This window comes from Cololabis saira, chromosome 15 (assembly GCF_033807715.1).
Source record: "Cololabis saira isolate AMF1-May2022 chromosome 15, fColSai1.1, whole genome shotgun sequence".
Lineage (NCBI taxonomy): Eukaryota > Metazoa > Chordata > Actinopteri > Beloniformes > Belonidae > Cololabis > Cololabis saira.
Window position 1 is genome coordinate 4,980,449 of NC_084601.1, and position 23,950 is coordinate 5,004,398.

Here is a 23,950-nt window from a genome sequence, read left to right on the forward strand (position 1 = left end):
TTACTTGAAACAGGTAAAAGAAATTGTCAAATAAGTTATTTTTCTGGTGATGACTCTAAATGTTGAAATAGCAGTAAAACCACATTCATTGATGAAATGACATAAGGGATGGAAAGGGGGGATGGCAGTTTTACAGGGGGGATGATTTGGACTGTTTTTATTTCAGGGGGGGGATGCCGTCCCCCCTCATCCTCCCTCATCCCCCCTCAACTCCAGTACTGGGCACAACTACAAAGGTTTCTCTGTCCACATCCCCACTCATCAGCATATGACACTGTTCCGCTGTGTCTTCCGCAACCAAGCAGTGTCTAGTTGTAACATTGGGTTCACTCAGCTGTGAATGTTTGAACCAGAGAAGAGGAAGGATGTCTTCACTTTGCACAGCTTTTTACAGCGAGTAAGCGAGGAGTCTCAGTGAGACAACCCTTGAGTGCAAGAGCTATTCATGAAAATGGGGCAAAGACAAAATGCATTAAAAAATAAATAAGCATGCCTGATTGTTTCTGTGTCTCCTGCTTAAATGCTTGGAGCAGTGTCAGGTTTCATTTTTTTCAGTTTATTTGAAGCCATTGCTGCGGACAAAGAAATTTGAAACCACTTTAGCCATAGTTTTATGTTTTTTTATTAAGATGAAGACCTACGGAATCTGTCTTTGTGCAATCACAGCCATCATTTCTAACTCTTATCAACATCTGCCGGACTCAAAAATAATATCTTCACTGAAAAAAAGGACTTAAAGGAAATTTTGATTCACCAAAGGACTACATTTCAGGCTTTGCGGTGTCTATTTCCTTGTTTTGAGTGCCGTCTCCATCCTGTGGACCGCTGTTCTCACGCCGGCTGTGTTTGCATCACCTGCATGTCTGTTTATTTGCACTTTGTTGAATGTTGTCAGCTGAGAACACAGATTTGTTGGGTTACTGTAAGACAATATTTGTATTCTATTATACATGACGGTTGCAACAGGAGTTACACCTCTGTGCTGTTTAAATTATGTGTACAAATAAATGTACTGTATATCAACCGTATTTGTAGTACAAGTTGATAGTGTACAGGGGTTGAAATGAAGGCAGAGGTGAAAACATATCTGCTCAGACGTATTTTAAGGTACTTTTTCTTGTGGTTTACCACAGTATTTTCACCATAGGGCAGGGGGTCGGCAACCCGCAGCTCTAGAGCCGCATGCTGCTCTTTAGCGCCGCCCTAGTGGCTCCTGGAGCTTTTTAAAAAATGTTTGACCTTTTTTTCTTCCTTTTTTTTTTCTTTTTTTCTTCTTTTTTTTTGTGCTTTTTTCTCTTTTTTTCTTCTTTTTTTCGTCTTTTCCTTTTTTTCTTCCTCTTTCCTTTCCTTTCCTTTTTAATCTGGACATTTCAACTTTTTTCTCGAGATTTTTACTTTTTTCTTGACATTTCGACTTTTTTCTCAACATTTCGACTTTTTTCTCGAAATTTTTACTTTTTCCTCAACATTTAAATTTTTTTCTCAACATTTGGACTTTTTCACGAAATTTTGACTATTTACTTGACATTTTTACTTTTTTCTCAAAATTTTTACTTTTTTCTCGCCATTTCGACTTTTTTCTCGACATTTCGATATAATGAAAAAAAAAATCTCCCCCCAGTTATAACTAATATAGATACATGCAGCATGTTTTGTCTTCATTCTAAGGCTTATGCAAGACTTTTCATTTTTTGCGGCTCCAGACGTATTTGTTTTTTGTGTTTTTGCTCTTTCAACATTTTGGGTTGCCGACCCCTGCCATAGGGGATATTATACTACCTTCATTTGAAAGCTGCAACTTTTCAGATAAAGATTTAATCATACATGAACACTCCTGTGTCTGCAGCATGTTTTCAAGGCTACAGTTAGGTCAATAAGTCCTTTAAATTAAGCCCTATCCTTCCTTTGGACTTTACTGGCGCAACTTACGCTATAAATCTCTTCCCATTAACATAAAAGTGTGAATGAACTGATCCTGCAGGAATGAACACATCTGTACTAAACTGACCTTTGTAAGTAGTGATCTTCATCTCAACTCACTACAACAGTAAAGCAAAAGAAATACATTCATTCAGCAGGAATAACAGTCTAATATGTTTTTATACTATAGCTTTTTAAAAATGAAAAATAAAAAAAGCTTTTTTTTGTTTTTTTTTTAACCCTTGTACTGTCTTTGGGTCAAAATGACCTAATTCTCCTGTTCCTTCTTTCCTCCTGCTCTCTCCTTCCTTCTCCCTTCCTTCCTTCTTTTCTCCCCTCGTAGATTCTTTCCTTATTTTCTCCTTTCCTTCCTTCCTTCTTTCCTCCCTTCCTTCTTTCCTTCCTTCCTTCTTTTTTCCCTTCCTCCCTTCTTTCCTTCCTTCCTTCTTTTTTCCCTTCCTCCCTTCTTTCCTTCCTTCCTTCTTTTTCCCTTCCTTCCTTCCTTCTTTTCTCCCTTCCTTCCTTTTGTCTTCCTTCCTTCCTTCCTTCCTTCCTTCCTTCCTTCCTTCCTTCCTTCCTTCCTTCCTTCCTTCCTTCCTTCCTTCCTTCCTTCCTTCCTTCCTTCCTTCCTTCCTTCCTTCCTTCCTTCCTTCCTTCCTTCCTTCCTTCCTTCCTTCCTTCCTTCCTTCCTTCCTTCCTTCCTTCCTTCCTTCCTTCCTTCCTTCCTTCCTTCCTTCCTTCCTTCCTTCCTTCCTTCCTTCCTTCCTTCCTTCCTTCCTTCCTTCCTTCCTTCCTTCCTTCCTTCCTTCCTTCCTTCCTTCCTTCCTTCCTTCCTTCCTTCCTTCCTTCCTTCCTTCCCTCCCTCCACCTGAAGACAGCACAATGGTTAAATCACCTTGATTTAACTGTGTAATGATCCCAGAGAGCTCCGGCATGAATGATGAGCTGGTTTTGGGCGTATATGACGTATTGGCAGCCTCTCCATCGGTCCTGATGCTGCGGCGGCGACGGCAGGCTGGCGAGTGCAGCAGGATGACACAAACACTCACAGCGACATTGACAGCGCAGCAGACCCAGGAGAAGCTGAGGCCGTGTGATGGAGCAGAGAGACGTGCAGCGTGTGGCCAAATTAAATGATCTCAGAGACAGTGCTCTCCTCGGGAGGTTAAACGGCCATCTGTGATCCTGCACACTCTGGCTGGCTCAGCTGCCCCCCTTTTCATTCCAAGCTCTTTAGTCTTCCAAGCTTTTCATAGGCAACACTTCAATTAATGAATAGATAGATAACCTGCCACATCCGTCTGTTAGGCCTGCACAGAAATCACTTAAACAAGATACAAAAATTTAAATAAAATGAAAACATTGATTTCTTGAGGGATTTTGTGGGACATCTGTTTTGGAGTCAGAATGGGCCACATGATTTAAATTAAATGCAGTTTGAAATAAAAATGATGGTGGGTCAGCTTATTGATGAAACTGTAAAGGAATAACCTGCTACTGCATCCGTTAACACGACTGTCGGGAGTTTGGTGTAAATTGCGTCAGCCGGTGATCTGGCTGATGCCAGGACGTCCAATCAAGACGCCGACTGAAGTTCACTTAAAATTAGTTAAATGTGACTCGTTAATTCACAAAAATAACGCCATTACAAATTCCTATTTACATTACAGGACTGTCTCAGAAAATTTTAATATTGTGATAAAGTCCTTTATTTTCTGTATTGCAAAAATGTCATACATTCTGGATTCATTACAAATCAACTGAAATATTGCAAGCCTTTTATTATTTTAATATTGCTGATCATGGCTTACAGCTTAAGAAAACTCAAATATCCTATCTCGAAAAATTAGAATATTCTGGGAATCTTAATCTTAAACTGTAAGCCATAATCAGCAATATTAAAATAATAAAAGGCTTGCAATATTTCAGTTGATTTATAATGAATCCAGAATGTATGACATTTCTGTTTTTTTTAAATTGCATTACAGAAAATAAAGAACTTTATCACAATATTCTAATTTTCTGAGACAGTCCTGTATAGGACATTGATTCTGAGACAAAATAACTAACTGGAGTCATTTGTACTTTGCTCTTATTCCTCTCTCAAATTAATTGTAAGTTTACACGTACTTAGGAAGCAGAAATGTGTCATTTGAAAAATAAATATATACATACAATAGTCCTTTGATATATGTAAAATAGTTTGTTTTCGGACATGCTTTTACTGTATTTACTGTGAACAGAATTTTCTTTTGATATGTTGTAACATTGTTTCTTCATCTTTTATGTCCCCTGTTGTCTTACATGTTCCTCTCGGCCAGGTCGTCATTGCAAAGGAGAATTTGGGCCTCCATTGACTCGCATGATTAAATGAAGGTTAAATGAAAATAGAATAATATCATTGCTATTCTAATTAGTTATAAGGGATTTCTGAATGTTACACAGAAAACTTGGAAGAGAAGTAACACTTGTGCTGCCCCCATATGGCCAAAAACAAACTACACAGCAGGTTTGAAACCAAACTCAACAACCACGGTGGGTTAGAGACGTTTGGGAGACCGCCTAATCAAAAGATTACAGAGTAGATTACAACCTGTGACAAAAATATTTTGCTGAAATGTCCAGTTGGGAGAGACCTATGTTGGAGTTTTATAAAATCTTTGGTTTGGACAAAAGAAGTGACAACAAATCAGTATACTGTCATGCAGTACTCGAGTTGTAAAAAAAAAATCAGGGGGGATGGTGGATTTTATCATATGGGGACAGATAATTTGTGCTGATTACAAATAATATAATATATTACAAATAATAGCAGTGACCAAAACCCCTGCAGAAATACTGCAGGAATGACATAGCAGCAGTTAAATGCAGCCTTCTGTAAGCTTTAAATATCCACTGGGCTTACATCAAATACATCAAAACACAACAATAAAAAACACTTTTCTGAACTTATCAATATGACTCTGTCCTTCACAGGATAAGTAACATGGATCACTGCAAAAACTCAAGATAAGAATATTTGTCTTATTTCTAGTTAAAATGTCTCATTTTAGTAAAACAAATCTTATTACACTTAAAACAAGACTCATCACTGGAAAAAACAACAATTTTCACCTGTTTCAAGTAGATTTTCACTTGAAATAAGTAGAAAAATCTGCCAGTGGAACAAGATATTTTTTGCTTGTAATGAGAAGATAAATCTTGTCCCACTGGCAGATTTTCCTACTTATTTCAAGTGAAAATCTACTTGAAACAGGTGAAAATTGTCAAATAAGTTATTTTTCTGGTGTTATTTTTCTGGTGATGACTCTAAATGTTGAAATAGCAGTAAAACCACATTCATTGATGAAATGACATAAGGGATGGAAAGGAGGGATGGCAGTTTTACAGGGGGATGATTTGGACCGTTTTTATTTCAGGGGGGATGCCATCCCCCCTCATCCCCCCTCATCCCCCCTCAACTCCAGTACTGCATGAGGTGCTGTTAAAATTTGCCCCAGGGAAATGTAATTAATTCTCCACATATTTGTAAATGTCTGATGAAGGCACTGGATAGAAAGATTCCCAAATGTTCCTGTGAGGAACATGTCTGTCTGTGCCAAATGACATTGGAATCCATCCAAAAGATATCACCCAGAGAGTTAATGGAGAGATCAATGCAACGTCATGACAATCATCCCCCTGATTTTAATGTACACAAAAAGGATTGTACGCCATCTGTTGTTCAAAGATTCATTTTGGAGAGTGATAAAACAAACTAAAAATGAAGAAAGAGAGTGACTCATGGTGTGATTTCATGTTGCTTCAGCATAGTTTCATAAGTTAGAATTATTTTTTATGGTGCAAAAGAAAATATATAATAAAAAAATGATTAGCTGCAGAACAAAATACCCACAAGACCTGCAGTGATTAAAAGCAAGATTGCGAGAGCTTCTCTGGATCATGTTCTGACAGAAAGAGAAAGGGTAGGGGAGAGAGAAAAGCGGGGCAACTATAAATAGCAGCTCGGTGATGAGGGAGAGAGGAGATGCCATAGAGACCGAGAGGATGAAGAGGTGAAAAACACACAAGGAAACGAGACGGCGCCTTCGCCGACGTTTCGTCCACAACCCAGAGTTATTCTTTTATTCATTAGTCAAAACAACTGAAGTCAGAAACAACCAATGCATGTGCACAAGCCAAGAAACAGAAAGAGACTAATAAACCCCACATGTACACAGGTTAAGTCTTGTCAGTTTCAAGCAAACCCGTCACATTTACAAGCTGGAAAACGACCTCAAAAATAACAAGAAGAGAGGAGGCATCGTCTCTCAGCTGTAGAGCAAACAGCTGCAGTTATCAGAGCCTAGTGCCACACGACAGAAGTCTCTATATTCAGTAGATACACACTCACCGCCAGAGACATCTGCACAATATTAACACCAAACAGCACTGAGCTTCATTTACACTTCAGAACACTGAATGTCACGGTCTGTCCCCCCACATGGGCTATATTTATCAAAAAGGGAAGCAAGGAAAATGATTCAACTTTACGACTGTAATTTAAAGTTAAAGTGATATACACTCACCAGCCACTTCAGCAGGTGCAACTAATAAAGAGGCTGGACAGTGAAAAATGTCAGGTTAAGTTTGACATGTTCAGAAATATACTTTATTTGGGCTTCTAGCAGAAATAAATACAGGACTGTCTCAGAAAATTTGAATATTGTGATTTTCTGTATTGCAATTACAGCTTAAGAAAACTCAAATATCTTATCTCAAAAAATTTGAATATTCTGGGAATCTCAGGGGCGTCAATTCAGTATGGCAAGGTACGGCAGCCGCCACACCTTGGCTTCAAGGGAAAATGTAAATGTTTGTTTTTTTAATACATTTATGGAATAACTCTGTGTCTATTTGTATTGACTATTCTATTACTTAATACATATAGAATAACTACAAATATAAATCAGAACAACATGATCGATTTCACTAGTTATTATACACTGCAAAAACTGAAAATCTTAACAAGAATATTTATCTTATTTCTAGTTATAATGTCTAATTTTTAGTAAAAAAAAATCTCATTTAATTAAAGACAAGACTCAAAAACAACCATTTTCACCTGTTTCACTATAAGTGGAAAAATCTGCCAGTGGAACAAGATTTTTTTGCTTATAATGAGAAGATAAATCTTGTCCCACTGGCAGATTTTTCTACTTATTTCAAGTGAAAATTTACTTGAAACAGGTGAAAATGGTAAAATAACAAGTAATTTTTCTGGTGATGACTCTTGTTTTAAGTGTAATGAGATTTTTTGACTAAAAATTAGACATTTTAACTAGAAATAAGACAAATATTCCTTTTTTTTTTAGTTTTTGCAGTGAGCGAGACTGCATTTGAAAAAGTTCCAATTTTCTTGACCACACAGATCAGCTACATAGCAGACCTCTGTGATGAGTATTTGCTGGATGTGTTGATTGATACTCTAGTTAAGTTATGTGACTCGTAACCTTGCCATACCTTAGCTTTGACTGAATTGACGCCACTGGGGAATCTTAATCTTAAACTTTAAGCCATAATCAGCAATATTAAAATAATAAAAGGCTTGCAATATTTCAGTTGATTTGTAATGAATCCAGAATGTATGACATTTTTGCATTACAGGAAATAAAGGACTTTATCACAATATTCTAATTTTCTGAGACAGTCCTGTAGCGGTTGATTTAGCAAGAGCAATGCAGTAAACTCGAAAATAAAATAAAATAAAATAAAATACAGTTGCTAACTCCTTGAGAGCTTGCCAATTAATGTTAAGTCTCTCTTTAAACAAACGGAAAAAAAGATGTACAGAGATACTGTGTTAAAAACTAATTTAGAAGTGCTAAGCAGGTAATGCTATCAGCCTTTGAGCTAAATGTGTTTATGTCAATCAATCAATCAATGTTTATTTATAAAGCCCTTTACAACACACAGGGTGACCAAAGTGCTTTCCATTAAAATCCACATTAATTGCTTCCAATTTTACAAAAGTACAATGAACACCTTCTAATTTGACCTCCAACAACTTAGATAGGGGTTAAAATGTGTGTCTTTGGTTTGTCAAGTTGCTGTTGTTGCTGTAAAAGGATATGAGCTATCCTTGGTTGTATTTGCAGTTTCAGAAAAGGAAAAGCTTCTGAGATCTGAGCACTTGAATTGTGAGAGAGTTGTTTATATTTTCACCTGGAAGAAATAACTTAAAAGTGGCTGTTAATTTTCTTTGAATAAAAAAAAGTTACCATTTGCATTGCCTGCATTTTTATTATCTAGCTTGGCTTCTGAATTGTTGATAGGTTTCAGTTGTAAGTTAGAGTCAGTTGGTTTATCTTGCAGTTTCAAGGCCATTCCATTTAAATCCACTTTAGTATGCCTGGTTTCCATGTTAATCACAACATCCATTATATATATGTGCAAAAAACAGGATTGATAAAATTAGCCTAAGTATTTTATTGATTTAGAAAGGTTTATTAAAGGAGCATGAGGCTCCTTTTAAGAAATGAGACTCTCTAGCGCCACCATTCGCCACGACGGCCGTCGGGGGTACTGCAGCCAACAGTGAAGCCGGCATGTGACGTCACATCCGCAGGACAGCGCCGGAAACTCGGCCCCAGCACTGCAGCACATTTTGCAGCACACAGCCTGTTCAAGGCAACGGAGAAATACGGTAGAGGGCTCATTCTTTTTGGTTTGGAACGCTTCATCTGACCTTATTACTAGAAAAATTAAAACATTTACGAATTTTTTTTCATAAATCCTGCCTCAAGCTCCTTTAAATGGTGCAAAATGCCACCATGCATGTCATTTTGTCAAATATTCAATTTTGTGACATGGTATTGGTAATTTAATTGGGAACACTGGTCGCAATTCAAATAGATCCATTATTTGACCAGTAACTGTTATTTATTTCCAGTGGCTGGAATGTTAAAGCAATAGTCTGTTTCACAGGCGTAAATATAACTTTAGGCATTAAAATAAGGCACGTCATTCTTGTCAAGGTTCTAATTTAAATACAGATGAGTGTTTTGAAGTCTGAACGACCTTGGGAAACATGACTGCTATAGGAGCGTGTGAATGTCATACAAGTGTTGTTGTTCAGATAGGACAGGGGCTTTAATCTGCAGTTTCTAGTGAAAGTATTTCCAAAAATGTCTAAAAATTGCTTTCAGAAAAAAAGCGATCCAAATTCTTGAATAACAATCCTCATCGTGTTCTGAGTTCAATCATTCCCTTAACAATCCACAAGATTGCTCGTCAAGGCAATGCAGGAATTAGTCAGTTATTAGCGGTGGTTGTTTTTACTAAATACACGTGACTGCTGAAAGGGATTTTGAGTGTTTCTTACAAAGAAAATCTATTCTGAATGATTTTGAATAAGAGCTAAAATATTAACAATAATACGAGTAAGTCCTTGTTCCTAATTGATAAATAGGCCCAAGTGTTTCTTTGTATTAAATATAACACATAAGCAGTAATAACAATAATCTTAATAACAATCCATGGCATAAACTTTGCTTATATTGTCTCTCTTTGTGATTACTATCAATAAACATTACTTTCATATATTTAAAAATATTTTCTTATATATTTCTCTCTCTCTTTTTAATACCTTCATCAAACGGACTGACAGAAAAAAAGGGAAGCAGATTAGATATGTTGATAGGTCCAATAACGTGTGTGGACAGGAGAAAGATAAGGAACGACCAGGGGATGAAGTTTTCACTGATTGGAAAGTGCTACAATAGTATAGGCGTTCATATTTTCCCTCTCCAACTGGAAACATTCATTTCATAACCCCTGAAATCTCACACACTGGAATAGTTCATACAGCGACAGCACAGACGCTGTCCAGAGCTACATTATGGAAACCAGACAACCTACTCTAGCCTTAATATTTAAAAGAAATGGAACCAAATTTAGGATGACATGCAAGGTTATGTGGCCTCACCTCACGAGTCTAATGTTGCACTAATAACAGTGTCCGAGAGAGTAAATAGCATGACATGTGCAACACAAAAAAGGCTTATACACTTCTAAAATACTTGCAAAAGAGCATCTAAATAGCCTCTTTTCGTTGTCCAGAAGCTTATTTGACATGTTGGAAAATACTGCAGCGCACATTCATTGAAATTTTAGGAAATATTTCCATTGACTGCTAGCAGACAAGCTACTTAATCACTAAAATCTCATCAGCCCAGATTTATATTCATCATGCACAGTAAGATCTATAAGCCGCTGCATTAGCTAATCTGGTTGCTATAAAATGCAGTATGATAATTCTAAATCAAAAATCTTAAGCCAATTCAACATCTCAAATAGCTGCAACAAATCGCTATTAATTACAGCAGACAAGGTAAAAAAAGGGTACATATTGAACAAATTCATAAATAATAAATAAGATGACAAATATATAATTCATAAAATATGTGTAATTTAATACTGCTGAGATGTGCATGTAACACACAAATAATTGATCTCAAATAAATACTCATCTGGATGACGTCAGAAACTCAGTCCAGTCTCCATTTGGCGTGTCACAAATGTATATTGATTGTTCCATCCAAACACTAACCATTCTCTGAGAAAAGATACCCCTCTGTAAAGTAACGCTGTTTCACCATGGCACATTTCATGTTTCACTGAAAAAAAAAAAAACATGCACACTTGTACTTTTTAGGACAAAAATGTGCGTTTAACTAAACGAAATATTCCCTTATGAATGTTTAGTATCACAAGGGTGTATTCAATAGATTCTGTTTAAATTAATACTGAATTGCACAGAATCTGACCAAATTAATTGTAAATGAAATGTGTTTTGTTTCTCTCCTTTAGCTCATATTTTTGTGTGAATATTAAATAATCACTGTCCTAGCAGCAATAATAGACCCATCAGACAACTGCTGTCTGTTTAGCATTTGAAAAAGCTGTGATTGCCTGCTTCTACTTGTAAGTAAGTGTTTGAGGGAAGTAGGTTAGGTCTGAGCCGTGTGTGTGTGTGTGTGTGTGTGTGTGTGTGTGTGTGTGTGTGTGTGTGTGTGTCTGCACACAAGCGGAAACAGTGCGTTTTCCTATTCCCTCCACCAAATGCTTGAGAGTATTAATCTAGACCAGGGCTGGTCAATCCTGTCCCCAAGAGCAATTTCCAGCACGTTTTAGATGTTTCCCTGCTTCCACACACCTTATTCAATTTAATGGTCATCATCAGCTTGTCCTCAAGGTCTGCACAACTCTGTTGGTGACACAGCTGTTTGCATCACGGTGTGCTGAAGCAGGGCAGCATCTAAGACACGCTGGACAGGGGCTCACGAGTACCAGGATTGGCCATTTTAATATATCTTTTTTTCCCCCCATCAGGAGGAGTTATGGCTCCCAGTCGTCATCGTGGTGCTGAGAGGCGATGATGACGACCACGGTGAGGATGGTGCACAGCACAATGGAGGCGATTCCAACAGCTAGGCTGATGAAGGAGAAGTTGCGTGCCTCGCGGGAGGCTATTTCCGCCGTCACCATGTCCCCTCTGGCTATCGCCGTACGCACCTGAGTGATGGGAAAAAGAGGAGACAGGATAATAAATGTTGCATAACAAGAAAGATGCATGAGTGGGAGCAGGAGAGAGAGCCGGTGACACCATCTATGAATCGATTTCACTGCAGCACAGGCTGCATGTGCAGAAAGAGGACACCCTACACAACAATAACGCGCTAGCACAGCTTACACGGCTCAGACCGGTGCAGCCATGCCTTGTCAGCTCCGCTCAACTCACAGCCAGATGAGGAGGCCCAGAGGACAAAATCCATTCTGTCCCGATGCACTGACAATCGTGCAGTTATGTAATGTGGTCGGTTGAGTGCATGTTGGTCAACGCAGTCTGGCATCGTGCAGATAAACAACAGCCATCATGGAGTGTGAGAGCCACCAGACTAGGCCTTGGCTTGTCTAAACACCTTTAACCTGTATCTTATCTGCTGCTTTAAATGCATCAGGGACAAGAAGAATGATATTTTACAGGTCTGATCTAGATCCAGACACAGATTCATTCAGTCACTCTGCAGATTCCTGATTATGCACCATTTAAAAGCTCTGTCTTATTTCCTTTTCCCAAAAACTTTAAAAATTCATGCTATTATTCAATTTCAGCACTGTTTTCATATCCAGCACTAGTCAGTTGATTGAATGCATCTAAACCAGGGATCGGCAACCCGCGGCTCTAGGGCCGCATGCTGCTCTTTAGCGCCGCCCTAGTGGCTCCTGGAGTATTTTTTTTTCCTTTTTTTTCTCCTTTTTTTCTCTTTTTTCTTTTTCCTTTGCTTTTTAATCTAGACATTTTGAATTTTTTCTCAAAATTTTGACTTTTTTCTCAAAATTTTGACTTTTTTCTCAAAATTTTGACTTTTTCTCGACATTTCAACTTTTTTCTCAAAATTTCGACTTTTTTCTCAACATTTCGACTTTTTCTCAACATTTCGACTTTTTTCTCAACATTTCGACTTTTTTCTCAACATTTCGACTTTTTTCTCAAAATTTTGACTTTTTCTCGACATTTCGACTCTTTCTCAAAATTTTGACTTTTTTCTCAACATTTCGACTTTTTCTCAACATTTCGACTTTTTCCTCAAAATTTCGCCTTTTTTCTCAAAATTTCGACTTTTTTCTCGACATTTCGCTTTTTTCTCAACATTTCGACTTTTTCTCAACATTTCAACTTTTTCCTCAAAATTTCGCCTTTTTTCTCAAAATTTCGACTTTTTTCTCGACATTTCGCCTTTTTCTCAAAATTTCGACTTTTTTCTCGACATTTCGCCTTTTTCTCGACATTTCGACTTTTTCTCGACATTTCGACTTTTTTCTCGAAGTGCATAATTAAAAAAAAATCTCCCCCCAGTTATAACTAATATAGATGCATGCAGCATGTGTTGCCTTCATTCTAAGGCTTATACAAGACTTTTAATTTTTTGCGGCTCCAGACATGTTTGTTTTTTGTGTTTTTGGTCCAATATGGATCTTTCTACATTTTGGGTTGCCGACCCCTGGTCTAAACATTAGTTTTACAATAGAAGGTGTATCTAGACTTTGATCATTTCTGGATTACATTTATAGGACCAGTCATGCATCTGTTAACTGCTTTGGAGCAAACAAACTGAGGTTCATACTCTCAACAGAAGGTGGCTGTCAAAGTTTTTGCTCGTGGCTGCAATGCGAAAGCCGAACTAGCCACATTTTCTCACCTTTTTTCTTTTATAATGCAATACATTAAAATGAGAAGAACAAATACTGACAATAATACTGGTGATAATTTTGAAATGTGTGATTCTAACCTGCACTGCTTTGATGATTGCGATGATGCCCGTGGGCCAGAAGCAGCAGACGGTGGTGAGCACGGCGATGGGCAGGTAGTCGTGTGGCGGTCGGCGGTCCATCAGGGTGATGCTGGGGGGCATTTGCATGGGGTGGATTTGGCCAGGTGGGATTCCCGGGTGAGTTCCTCCAGCTGACATGTAGGGCTGGCCCTGAGGAAACAAGGAGACACAAAGCACTTTCCCTCGAGGAGATGCAGGAATGGAAGAGCGAAGGAGATGAGCAGTGAGGCAGCAGAGCCTTCTGGGATTAGTGCCTTTGGAGAGAAGGCTAAAATAATTTAAAAAAAAGTTGCATTTAACCCTTGTAGTGTCTTCGGGTCAAAATGACCTAATTCTCCTGTTCCTTCTTTCCTCCTGCTCTCTCCTTCCTTCTCCCTTCCTTCCTTCTTTCCTCCTGCTCTCTCCTTACTTCCTCCCTCCCTCTTTTCTCCCTTCCTTCCTTCTTTCCTCTTGCTCTATCCTTCCTTCTCCCTTCCTCTTTTCTCCCTTCCTTCCTTCTTTCCTCCTGCTCTCTCATTACTTCTCCCTTCCTCTTTTCTCCCTTCCTTCCTTTCTTCCTTCTTTTTTCCCTTCCGTCTTTCCTCCTGCTCTCTCCTTCCTTCTTCCCTTCCTCTTTTCTCCCTTCCTTCATTCCTTCCTTCTTTTTTCCCTTCCGTCTTTCCTCCTGCTCTATCCTTCCTTCTTCCCTTCCTCTTTTTTCCCTTCCTTCCTTCTTTCCTCCTGCTCTCTCCTTACTTCTTCCCTTCCTCTTTTCTCCCTTCCTTCCTTCTTTCCTTGTTTTCTCCCATCCTTCCTTCCTTCCTTCTTCTCTTCCTCCTGCTCTCTCCTTCCTTCTTCCCTTCCTCTTTTCTCCCTTCCTTCTCCCTTCCTTCCTTCCTTCCTTTTTCCCTTCCTTCCTTCCTTCCTTCCTTCCTTCCTTCCTTCCTTCCTTCCTTCCTTCCTTCCTTCCTTCCTTCCTTCCTTCCTTCCTTCCTTCCTTCCTTCCTTCCTTCCTTCCTTCCTTCCTTCCTTCCTTCCTCCTGCTCTCTCCTTCCTTCTTCCCTTCTTTTCTTCCTTCCTTCTTTTCTTCCTTCCTTCCTTCCTTCCTTCCTTCCTTCCTTCCTTCCTTCCTTCCTTCCTTCCTTCCTTCCTTCCTTCTCTTCCTCCTGCTCTCTCCTTCCTTCTTCCCTTCCTCTTTTCTCCCTTCCTTCCTTCCTTTTTCCCTTGTTTTCTCCCTTCCTTCCTTCCTTTTTCCCTTGTTTTCTCCCTTTTTCCCTTGTTTTCTCCCTTTTTCCCTTGTTTTCTCCCTTCCTTCCTTCCTTCCTCCTGCTCTCTCCTTCCTTCTTCCTTCCTTCCTTCCTTCCTTCCTTCCTTCCTTCCTTCCTTCCTTCCTTCCTTCCTTCCTTCCTTCCTTCCTTCCTTCCTTCCTTCCTTCCTTCCTTCCTTCCTTCCTTCCTTCCTTCCTTCCTTCCTCCCTCCCTCCCTCCCTCCCTCCCTCCCTCCCTCCCTCCCTCCCTCCCTCCCTCCCTCCCTCCCTCCCTCCCTCCCTCCCTCCCTCCCTCCCTCCCTCCCTCCCTTCCTTCCTTCCTTCCTTCCTTCCTTCCTTCCTTCCTTCCTTCCTTCCTTCCTTCCTTCCTTCCTTCCTTCCTTCCTTCCTTCCTTCCTTCCTTCCTTCCTTCCTTCCTTCCTTCCTTCCTTCCTTCCTTCCTTCCTTCCTTCCTTCCTTCCTTCCTTCCTTCCTTCCTTCCTTCCTTCCTTCCTTCCTTCCTTCCTTCCTTCCTTCCTTCCTTCCTTCCTTCCTTCCTTCCTTCCTGTGTTGAAATCTGGGGTAATGCTTGCAAGACCACACTACAGACAGTTTGCACAATACAGAAAAGAGCAATACGAATGGTGAATAATGTTGGTTTTTATGATCACACCAATTTATTATTTATCAAGTCAAAAGCACTCAAATTCATGGACCTGGTAGATCAGAAAACAGCTTTGTTTATGTTTAAAGCCAGAAAAAATCTACTTCCTCCCAACATACAAACCATGTTCAGAGAGAGAGAGGGCGGTTATGCCCTCAGAGGCCAATTCAATTGGAAACAACCAATCTGGAATACAGCTTTGAAAAGTAGGTGCATTTCTGTTTGTGGCGTGAGGTTATGGAACGCATTGCCAGAAGAATTAAAATATAGCAAAAATGTGTTGAATTTAAAAAAAAAGGTATAAAGACATGATGATGGATAAGTACAGACTTGTTCCCGGGTAATGGAATGATGGCATAAAGAAAGGAAACAAAAGGATGGGTATATTGAGTATCATTTTTATAATAATTTAAATAATCCTTTTTTTTTTTTTTAACATGTGTGTGTGCAGATACATGCATGTATGTAAGTGTATTGTAAGCAGGTGTAGTGTACATATGTATGTGGATATGTAATGTGCTCGTATATATGTATGTACATGTATGGATAGATGTGTAGGTACGTATGTTAGTACGTAAGTAGTTAGGTATGCATGTAAATATGCATATGTTTTTTGTTGTCGTTAGCTATTATTCATTTGTTGTATTCATTTATATTTATATGTAAGAAGGGGGGGCATTCATAAGCCGAGGCTTCAGCCCTGCCCCTTTGGTCGTGACCTAAGTGTACATGCTTGGTGGTGACCAATAAATCTTTTCATTCATTCATTCATTCATTCATTCATTCATTCCTTCCTTCCTCCCTCCCTTCCTTCCTTCCTTCCTTCCACCTGCTCTCTCCTTCCTTCTTCCCTTCCTCTTTTCTCCCTTCCTTCCTTCTTTCCTTGTTTTCTCCCTTCCTTCTTTCCTTCCTTCCTTGCTTCCTTCCTTCTTTTCTCCCTTCCTTCCTTCCTTCCTTCCTTCCTTCCTTCTTTTCTCCCTTCCTTCCTTCTTTTCATTCTTCCTTCCTTCCTTCCTTCCTTCTTTCCTCCCTTCTTCTCTTCCTCCTTCCTTGACAAGAAGACAGCACAAGGGTTACATTTTTTGACAGAAGTCTCATTTATGTAGAAGACTTTTGACAGTCTGGTATTCATGTAAAATCAGAGGAAACTTAATCACAGTGCAAACTGAAACTGCACTCCCAAGCCGAGTGGACAATTTCCCCAGATTCACATTCAGTTATTACAAACCACCTGCTGAGTGGAGACGTGTCTGTCTCTTGTACTGTTCACATCTACCGACTATAATTATCATTAGCTGAGAGATGCGAGGACGCATCAGAAGGAATAATTGCTTACAGCATCTTTAAATGCATTCATCTTTTTTTCTTGTCTCCCAGATACTGATGGCTTAAGTAGTTCAGATCATCATCCCATGAACTGGGGATTGTAAAGCCTTATCAGAAGGAGCTGAAATTATTCAACAGCCTACTCAGAAATGTGTTCAAAGCTAAGATTGTTTCATGAGATAACCACAAATACTTTTACTTTCACAATTACTTTTTTGTGCCATTTTTACATTTTATGAGGCTAAAGCATTTATAGTTTTTAAGGAAACATACATATAGTTTAAAAAATGCAAAACAAAAAACATGCAAGGCTGCATATTTCTAGAGGTTTAAATGTACCCCTCTCAAATTACTCTACTTCTGTTGTTCTGGTTTAAAATAGAGTTCCAAGTCTGCCAATGCAGCACATATGGTTTGACTTGGAAGTTTTAATAAAAGAAAAATAAGAAAAAAAAAGTCCCTAAAAGCTAAATCTCTTTGTTCTAAATCTTTTTGTTCTTTGAAAAAAAAAATAAAGATGTAGAGTTTATGTATAGATGAAGAAGTTAAACCTTGAGGTTTAGTTACTGAAAAGGATAAAAGTTAACCTGTGAAGTTCAAAGTACAGGCTGGAAAAATATGAATATGACAAAATTGTTGTTGCCTTTTCCATGAAAAAAATGAATAAAAAAAGATACTTAAAAAAACAAAAAACATAAGCCTTTTTTAAAAAAAATAATTAAAAGAGAAAAGATAATTTCATGTTATTTCTATCTGAAATAACCTGAAACTGACAAAAGTGAATGGTATCCAACATTTCTCTTTATATTTTTGATTCAAGTGAATATTTGACATCATAAAATAAATCAAACCCTAACCAACAAGTGCTGTGTGTAGCGCTAAATGAGACTTTTGCCTGTGACAGCAAGTACATGTTGTTCCACTCTCCCTGAACGAGCTGCTGAGCCGTTCCAGGCTCGACGGGTGTCTTCTCCATGCTGCATTTTTCATAGAGGCCATTTAAGAATAGTCCAATCTTTTTTTCATCAGTTACCAAGCTGTGGTTTTGGGTCTATATCTTTTTAGCGGATTCATGACCTGCGACTGAGGCCGAGCCTCCTGTCCTCCACGGGCCTCATTTAAAATGGAGTGCGTAGGATTCATACTAAAAGTGCACGTACACCCAAAAGCCGAAAAAGGCGGGCGCAAAAAAAAATCTGGATCTATAAAACCATGTGCACACACACCTGTACGCAATGTTCTCTTTATAAATCACAGTCCAGCTGGAAGGTTGCGCAGCTGAATCCTCCTCATGTCCCGCCCTCTACACGCCCACTTTTTATCTTAAAAGGATAATGCAAAGTAGTATTTGCATATGAATGAGCCTGCTGAGCATGCACAGTGGCTTCCTGCAGCCCGTTTGGCGTCAGAATGAATGAGACGTGTCGAGCCACCGTGCCACTGAATTTCACTGAGATCAGAGATCGAAATGTTGAGGATGAGGTGGAGGACAGGAAAACGACATTATTTGGTGGTCACAGTAAAAGTAGAAAAAGTATATAAATAGTATAAAATAAAGCGAGAGAGTGGCAGCACGCCGTTGCTGCGCTAAACGCTGTGAGTGCCCCGGCGCAACAGGGGGGACATGTCCCCCCGTCTTTTCAAAAAAGACATGTATATATATATACATGTTTTTGTCCCCCCCACTTTTTACATTTTAAAAACTAACGGTAGGCTCAGCCTGTAATTGCAAATCATCAAGACACCCTGTGCGAAAGCGATGCGAGAACAGCCCGGCAACCCCGCTTCACCCCCCGCTCCCCCCTCCCCTCAGAGCTGCTCAGGGCTGATTTATGCGTCACCAACGCAGAGCCTACGGCGTAGGTGCGCGTCACCGCGTACCCTACGCCGTAGGCTCTGCGTCGTTTTAACGCAGAACCATAATTTAGGCTTACACCCGCACGTAAAAGGTTTCACGCGCGCGTAAAACTCCATATATATAAAAAAAAAAAAAATCTGTGTCCCTTTAGGGGCTCCGTAGAGCCCCTAAACGCTCTACGGAGCCCCTCATTTGTTCTGGCCTAAAGCGGTGGTTGAAGAGGAGGTTCCCGGCGTGTCCTGCACCGCGGCTGCAGCAGCACTAGAGTCCTGACTGACGCTGAGGTTCAAACACAGAGGGACAGGATCAGCGCTATTATATTATAAGTCTGATATATGTTGTGATATGTGATGACATTATTAAGAGTATGACATGAATCTGGCTTCATTTCACCACCTCACAGCCTGCGTCGCCAGTTCCCCGTGTCTTAAGTAAGTTCCTACGGGAGGGTCGGGGTTGCCGTAGGGATACGCAGATTTTTCGGTTCGTTTTTTCTTTTTAGATCCCAGCCTTTGCGTAGAAGCTGGCTTGCGCATCTTTCAGGCCCTTTTTGTGCCCAAGCAAGCTTTATAGATGAGGCCCCTGGACCATATCTTTCACCACTGGATGCCTGTTTAGCCTTCACTGTGACCTTCACAGAGGCAGATGCATTTTCTCCTGCAGCAACATCCTGGGACGTTGAGAAGATTACCATTGATATTACTTTCATTACTTGCTTAATAAAGTCCAAATGGCCTTGCTCTGCAATATTTGCAAGACCTGATAGTACCGTATGTTCCTAACAGAGCTCTCCGTTCTCAGTGTGCAGGTTTACTCGTAGCTCCTAGAAAAATGTAGATTTGGAGGACGGGCCTTCTGCTACCAGGAACCATTACTATGGAACCAACTTCCAATCTGGGTTAACCCTCCTGTTGTCCTCGGGTCGCAATGACCTGCCACTGTGTTAAAAAAAAAAAAAAAAAAAATCGTTGAATCAATATTTTTTTAACTTGAAATTTAACTTCCCCAGCTAGGGCAAGTAAGAGGAAGAGATGTCAGTTGTGCCCTCAAAAGAAGGACTATACTGTGTGCTGCAGGTGTAATACATATCTGCAAAAGGCTGCGGACTTGCATACTGCCCTATACGTGCTAATTAGTTGAATGGGATGTTATATTTCATAGTATACATTATCAAAAATTGTTCACTGGAGAAAAAAAAATAAACTGAGTCATTGGGATGAATAAAAATGCATTCAAAACTCCCTTTTGCAAATTTCTTTCTTTACCTATAGAAATAAAGAAGATGAAAAAGAGGGAAAACTTAAGCATTCACACATTTTGTGATGAATGACAAGTTGTTTCTTCAAGCAAGATGAAATTTGGTGTTTAAAAGTCAATTAAACTGCTTATAATGGGGGTTTACTGAAGAGTGGTCATTTTGACCCAGAGGACACGGGGTGTATTCAGAAAATGAGGACAACAGGAGGGTTAAGGAGGCTGACACCACCTCCACCTTTAAAACCAAACTTAAAATGTTTCTGTTTAGTAAAGCCTCTAGTTAGTGTAAACTCTAGTGTGTTAGGGCCAGTAGTCATAGCTACAGCTATAGGACAAGACTAGAGCAGCTTGTATTATACAGTACATAGCTTTGTTGGTCATATGCTGCTATACCCCTACGGTACATGATCCACTGAGCGGTGCCCATCACCCTTCCTTCTCTCCTCTTCTTCTCTTTCCTTTCTCAGTTATGAATTATAAGTATCTCATTACCATAATTGTTCTCCATTGTTGTTGTAGTTTGTTGTGCTGGTCTGCCCCCCCCCCCCCCCCCCCCTCCTTTTCTCTTCTGTACATGTTTGCAGGCCAGAGCTTCAAGAGCTGCATGCTGACCTGCAGTCTCACCCTCTAATCAGCTCAGTGTCGGCTGTTTACATCTGTTCACATCGTCATCCCTGTAGTGCACCAGCCAACCATGTATCAGTCATATGTACATAGAACTCTTTGTTCTCCTGCTCCCAGGTGGTTAATACTAATATATCTTTGTACCTTTGTACCAGTGTGTATGTGTCTTTCTTTTCTGTTCATCATTCCCTCTCTTTCTGGTCACCCTTTTCCTGCTCTGCCCAATCTGGCCTCCAATAGGAGGGTCCCCCCTTATGATCCAGGTCCTGGTCCAGGTTTCTTCCCTCCTAAAGGGGAGTTTTTCTTGTTTGGCTCAAGGTTTTTCTCCCACTAGGGAAGTTTTTACCTGCCGTTTCCTATGTACTAATTGATCGGGGGTTTATGTTCTGGGTCTCTGGAAAGCACCTAGAGACAACTTGTGTTGTAATAGATGCTACCGTATATAAATAAAATTGAATTGAATATACTTTTTAATTAGGGCCCGAACACTTACAGTGCGAAGGCCCTATTGTATCTGTAGGAATTCTTCGTATTATTATCATTTTTCTGACGAAAGGAGGACCTTTTTGCCCCCCTAAACGTGCCCAAAAAGTCACCAAATTTTGCATGCAAGCCAGGCCTGGCAAAAATTAGATATTTAATGGTTTACATTAATGGGCGTGGCAAAATGGCTCAACAGCGCCCCCTAGAAAACTTTGTGCCTCAAGCCCCACAATACGGATTGACGTACATGCACGAAAATCGGTACACACCTGTATCATGGCGCAACATAAAGAAACGTCTCTTGGCGCCATGGCCGAAACGAACAGGAAGTCGGCCATTTTGAATTAATCGTGTAATTTTGGCGAAATTTATGCTATTCCTTCGGCAGTTAATACGGCCCGAACCGTAACGTGCACCAAGGTGTATTATACATCAAAATGTGCGTCTCCATCCTGTGACTACGCGCATTACTTTTCTCTTCCAAAGTGTTACTGTGCGACGCTAGATGCTTAAAAGCGCGCCCACCCTTCATCTGATTGGTCCATATTTGATAGTTTCACCAAAAGTCACCAAATTTTGCATGCAAGCCAGGCCTGGTGATACATTTGATATTTCATGGTTTGCATTAATGGGCGTGGCAAAATGGCTCAACAGCGCCCTCTAGAAAACTTTTATCTGCCATAACTTTTGAATGGTTTGACATAGAAAAAAAATTAGCCCCGCCCCTTCTTCTGATTGGTTGTCCCTATTTTCTGACTATAACTTTTGAATGGTTTGACATAAAGACTCGTGGGTGGTGTCATTGGACTCTGTATTGAGTCCTTGACCTTCATTGTACTGAATTAGCCCCGCCCCTTCTTCTGATTGGTTGTCTCTATTTTCTGCTATAACTTTTGAATGGTTTGACATAGAGAGTCGTGGGGTGGTGTCATTTCTGATATGCTTATGGGGGGCGGTGGCCGTGAGTGCGAGGCCCGTTCATCGCTGCTTGCAGCTTTATATTTGAAGCTGTAGTCACAGATATTTGGGGGACTTATACAGGACTGTCTCAGAAAATTAGAATATTGTGATAAAGTTCTTTATTTTCTGTAATTCAATTAAAAAAACTAAAATGTCATACATTCTGGATTCATTACAAATCAACTATGTATTACAGTTTAAGATTAAGATTCCTAGCATATTCTAATTTTTTGAGATAGGATATTTGAGTTTTCTTAAGCTGTAAGCCAAGATCAGCAATATTAAAATAATAAAAGGCTTGCAATATTTCAGTAGATTTGTAATGAATCCAGAATGTATGACATTTTTGCATTACAGAAAATAAAGGACTTTATCACAATATTCTAATTTTCTGAGACAGTATGTATGTATTTTCTTTTAAATGGGTTGAATGGGTTGGACAGAAATGTTGATGACGTCTGAAACTATTTAAGCCTGAAAAATTAGTTTGAAACAGCTAAAATGCAAAGACTGATCATCATTTCTGGAGAATCAAGAAATCTGTCCAGGCTATTTTGGAATAGCCTTGTAAGATAAACAATAAAGCCCTTATTTTCATAGCTTTTTTTTTTTGCTTACTCCCCCACACATAAGGCATGCTGGCATACATGAGAAAATTGTCTCTGATTTAATTACAGTACTTTCAGGTGGAATGAAGCATTGCTGCAAGGAAATATAAAAGTACCAGCAAATGTATGTGTATCATATCCTGCCTGTCGTATTAAACATTTAGTTGCTGGCCCTAAAGACAACTATAGCTGCTGTAGATTGTCTCTTGAAACATCACATCAATACACAGCATCTTTATTATACACATGTAGCCTCAGGGATGAATGTGCTGGTAGTCTCTCTGAAAATGAGGCTGTAATTATGAACACATCACCCATGGAAGATCAGTGTTTATCAGCTCTGGCTGGGAGCAAACGGGGAGAGATCGATCAGCTGTTTGGTAGCCAGGAGGTTCACTCACTGGTGAACCCGAGTCACTTGATCATTGTTTAGATTCATCAGGCATTTGTTGGGGAGAAAATCAATACATTTTGAACAAAGAGTCCTGCTGAGTTTGTGATTCATCATTTTTGTGCATTGCTGCTTTGTCTGGTTTCATAAGATGCCCATAAAAGGTGGATGTCAAAACATATGTCAAAACATATTTGACATCCACTGATTAATTCATTGTAAATAAAAAAAGGGGTATATTTCTGAAAACAAAATTATTCCAACTTTATGGTCATACAAATACTACTTACCAGGCCAATGTTAACATTAGCTGATAACTTAGCACGTCATCCTCTTGTCTAAATTTGGCCACTTCTGGGCATATAATACCCAAAAACAACCTAAGATGTTTCAAATGCTTTGGAAACAACCCACTTGCTGACATCGCTGTAGCTGGTTTTTCCCCCCCATAGCCAGTACTGGAGTTGAGGGGGAATGAGGGGGGTGGCATCCCCCCCTGAAATAAAAACGGTCCAAATCATCCCCCTGTAAAACTTCCATCCCTCCTTTCCATCCCTTATGTCATTTCATCAATGAATGTGGTTTTACTGCTATTTCAACATTTAGAGTCATCACCAGAAAAATAACACCAGAAAAATAACTTATTTGACAATTTTCACCTGTTTCAATAAAATTTTCACTTGAAATAAGTAGAAAAATCTGCCAGTGGGACAAGATTTATCTTCTTATTACAAGCAAAAAATATTTTTCCACTGGCAGATTTTTCTACTTATTTCAAGTGAAAATCTACTTGAAACAGGTGAAAATTGTTGTTTTTTTCCCAGCGATGAGTCTTGTTTTAAGTGTAATGAGATTTTTTTTAACTAAAACGAGACATTTTAACTAGAAATAAGACAAATATTCTTGTTAAGATTTTGAGTTTTTGCAGTGATCCATTTTACTTATCCTGTGAAGGACAGAGTCATATTGATAAGTTCAGAAAAGTGTTTTTTATTGTTGTGTTTTGATGTATTTGATGTAAGCCCAGTGGATATTTAAAGCTTACAGAAGGCTGCATTTAACTGCTGCTATGTCATTCCTGCAGTATTTCTGCAGGTGTTTTGGTCACTGCTATTATTTGTAATATATTATATTATTTGTAATCAGCTCAAATTATCTGTCCCCATATGATACAATAATAATAATAATAAATAAAATCCACCATCCCCCCTGATTTTTTCTTTTACAACTCGAGTACTGCCCATAGCAACTGTACTTCT

The 23,950-nt window shown here is 39.3% G+C and overlaps 1 protein-coding gene across 2 annotated transcripts in view; it reads right to left on the reverse strand.

Moving 5' to 3' along the window:
• Window positions 1-5,554: 5,554 nt before the first annotated feature.
• Window positions 5,555-23,950, reverse strand: part of prrt1 (proline-rich transmembrane protein 1) — a 29,180-nt gene continuing 10,784 nt past the window's right edge. For both annotated transcript variants that reach the window (XM_061742190.1, XM_061742189.1), the window contains 2 exons: window positions 13,254-13,445; window positions 5,555-11,475 (listed from right to left, as the gene is read on the reverse strand). In XM_061742190.1, the coding sequence (XP_061598174.1) occupies window positions 11,299-11,475; window positions 13,254-13,445 (369 nt within the window). In that variant the 3' untranslated portion in view covers window positions 5,555-11,298. The remainder of the gene's footprint in view (window positions 11,476-13,253; window positions 13,446-23,950) is intronic.